Source organism: Carlito syrichta, unplaced genomic scaffold, assembly GCF_000164805.1.
Source record: "Carlito syrichta isolate Samal-C Ts95f unplaced genomic scaffold, Tarsius_syrichta-2.0.1 Scaffold126652, whole genome shotgun sequence".
Taxonomy (NCBI): domain Eukaryota; kingdom Metazoa; phylum Chordata; class Mammalia; order Primates; family Tarsiidae; genus Carlito; species Carlito syrichta.
Window position 1 is genome coordinate 20,550 of NW_007070748.1, and position 2,678 is coordinate 23,227.

At 65.4% G+C, this 2,678-nt stretch overlaps 1 protein-coding gene across 1 annotated transcript in view; it reads right to left on the bottom strand.

The window, feature by feature from the left end:
- Positions 1-2,678, bottom strand: part of CHERP (calcium homeostasis endoplasmic reticulum protein) — a 23,829-nt gene that overhangs the window by 4,394 nt on the left and 16,757 nt on the right. The window contains 3 exon segments of the mRNA XM_021707895.1: positions 5-249; positions 1,730-1,905; positions 2,612-2,678. The exon segment at positions 2,612-2,678 is cut by the window's right edge and continues 126 nt beyond it. Of these exon segments, the coding sequence (XP_021563570.1) occupies positions 5-249; positions 1,730-1,905; positions 2,612-2,678 (488 nt within the window).

The window sequence follows — 2,678 nt, forward strand, 5'->3', positions numbered from 1 at the left end:
CCGCTGCACTCGGAAGGGCGGCTCGCGCTGGCCCCCGCCCCAGGGCGGCTGCTCGTGCTGGCTGTTCCAGGGGCCCTCGAACTGGCTGTTCCAGGCAGGGTCGGGCTGGCTGTTCCAGGGCGTGTCGCGTTGGCCGTTCCAGCCAGGGTCCCCGCGCTGCTCGCCCCACATGCCCTCGTGGCTGCTGTTCCAGGGCGGGCAGTGGGGGGGCCCCCCCTGGTGATGTGGGTAGGGCGGCTGCTCCGGGGGCTGCAAGGCAAGGCGCGGCGTGAGCCCCGGGCTGGGCATGAGGGCCGCCCCAGCCCAGGCCCGGTGCTGCCACCGCCAGCCTCGCTCGGCCCCTCGGTGCTAGGGGCTCTGGCTGCTGGCACCTGCATGGCACACAGGCTGGGCAAGCCCCTGCGTGGCAGGGGGGCAACTTCAGCCTCAACAGGGAGCAGAGATTCCTCGTGCCAGCACCCCTGCACGAGGCCGTCTCCTGGGGCTGCTCCCAGACACCCCTTGCCCTCACGCCCTCAGCCAGGCTCAGCCTGAAGGCAAGATGGCCGGTGGCAGGTCCCACCAGCCACTGTCTGGCCGCCTCCAGGCTGGAGCTGCAGGTGCCAACTGGGGTAGTGGGAACCACAGATGGGCTGAGCTGAGAATGTGCCCAGACACGGCCAGTCAGCTCCCGCAGAGGCTGGCTGGGCGCTACCACTCCACCCCTCCCCCCGATCTCAAGGTAGACCAGAGAGCTTGATCTTTTGACACCTGGAACTGCCTCTCAATGCAGTAGACAGGCCAGGCATGCACACGGCAGGCCTTGGGCAGCCCCCGCTTGGGGGCCTGTACCTGAGCCCAGAGACCCTGAGACTGTCTCCACAACCGCCTAACAGGGACCTGAACCACTCCCCATCAGAGGGCGCCCATGGGGGCCCGTGTACCATGACTCCCGGCCAACACATAGAGTTGGGGAGTCGTTGTGGATGGCCAGTCTTCAGTAAGTGCGCCCTTGACTGGGAGCAGGGGGCGGGGAGCGCAGAGCTGCACCCGCCAACGAACCTCTCCTGTGGACCCGGAGTCACCAGGGCAGGCCACGTGGACCACGCCCCCAGGGTTGGGTGCCACCCAGCACAGAGCCGTGTGAGTTGACCCTGGCCGGAAGAGGCCAGGCCCCAGCAGCATCTCAGCTCCATAACGCTGCCTCATGGCCTCCAGGGCCAGCCTGACAGGCCCACCCTCTGTCTCCTCACAAACCACCCTGCTCCTGCCAGGCACGGTGGCTCAAGCCTGCAATCCCAGCACTTTGGGGGGCGGAGGTGAGAGGATTGCCGGAGCCCAGGGATTCGAGACCAACCTGGGCAACTTGGCGAGACCTCGTCTCTGCAATAAATAAAAAAACCAGCCAGGTGTGGTGGCATGCGCCTGTGGTTCCAGTCACTCGGGAGGCCGAGGCGGAAGGATTGCCTGAGCCCAGCAGGTAGAGGCCGCAGTGGCTGTGAGTATGCCAGGACAACCAGCACCTGCTGAGCTGGCCGAGGAGGACACGGGTCCCCTGGACTCACGGAGGAAAGAGGCTCCACGCTGAGGGCTCCGAGCGAGCCAGGCGTGGGGAGCGACACCAGGACCGGACCCTCCCGCCCTGCCCCGAGAAGACAGCTCTCACCTGCCCGGCTCCAGCTGCCCAGTGCCCACCCACCGGCGCAGGAGGGCGTGTGGCTGCCCGTTGCCCACCGGTCTCAGGAAATACCTGCTGCTGGCCCCACGGAGCCACGGGGTGAGGCTGGTCAAACCAAGGTGGCTTGTTAGGCGGGATCTGGTCGTGGGGCCCAGGGCCCCGGGGACCGGGCGCTGCAGGGTCTTGGACCCCTCCGGCGGCGTCGTACTCGGAAGAGCCGGGCATCTGGATAGGGGGCTTGCTGTCATCTAGACCCAGAGGGGCAGGCGGGCGGTCGGTCAGAGGGAGGCCCTGCTGACCACCCCACCCAGAGCCAGCCCAGGGTGGACTGCAGGGGCCAAGCTCCTGCTTGTGATCGCCATGAAAATGGTGACACACCGCCGCCAGGAAGGGGATGGGGACATCCTATCCTGACCTCACACATGACACACACCCGCTCCCTGACAGCTTTGCGGGAAACAGGCCTCCCTCTGCCATCATAACGTTAGTTTCTAAACGGCTTGCACACCAAGTCGGACAGGACACCTTTTCTGTATCAGGTTAAAAGACCGCTCCCCACCGCAAGAGTCAGCTTACGAGGCTTCCCTGTGCCCGCCCATCCGCACGTTCCTGGGCCACATTCTGTCTGGTCACCACATATCTTCAAGTCCCTGGCTGGACTTCACTGGTTAAGAGTTTGTATTGCTTTTGCTCAGAAGTGACACCGGCTGTTTCCAGGCCACGCTCTGTCCTTGTGGTGTGATGTGAAAGTTGCCCTAGTCTTTCAAAATGGCTGGGTCCCTTTCCTCTGTTTTCTAGGACAGTGGGTTGACCTCTGAAGTCCCCAGGACTGGGCTTGCGAATGGCTTAGAGTCTGGCTCTAGGGGCAGGTGAGGACTCAGGGCAGGGTGCCTGCTGGTTCATGGTCACCAGCCTTGGGAGCTGCCTCCGGGGGTGGGGCCCAGGGCTGCATACCAGGCTGGGTGGTGGGTGGCATGGCTGGCGTGGGCGCAGGGGCAGGAGGTGGGGCAGGCGGCGGCGG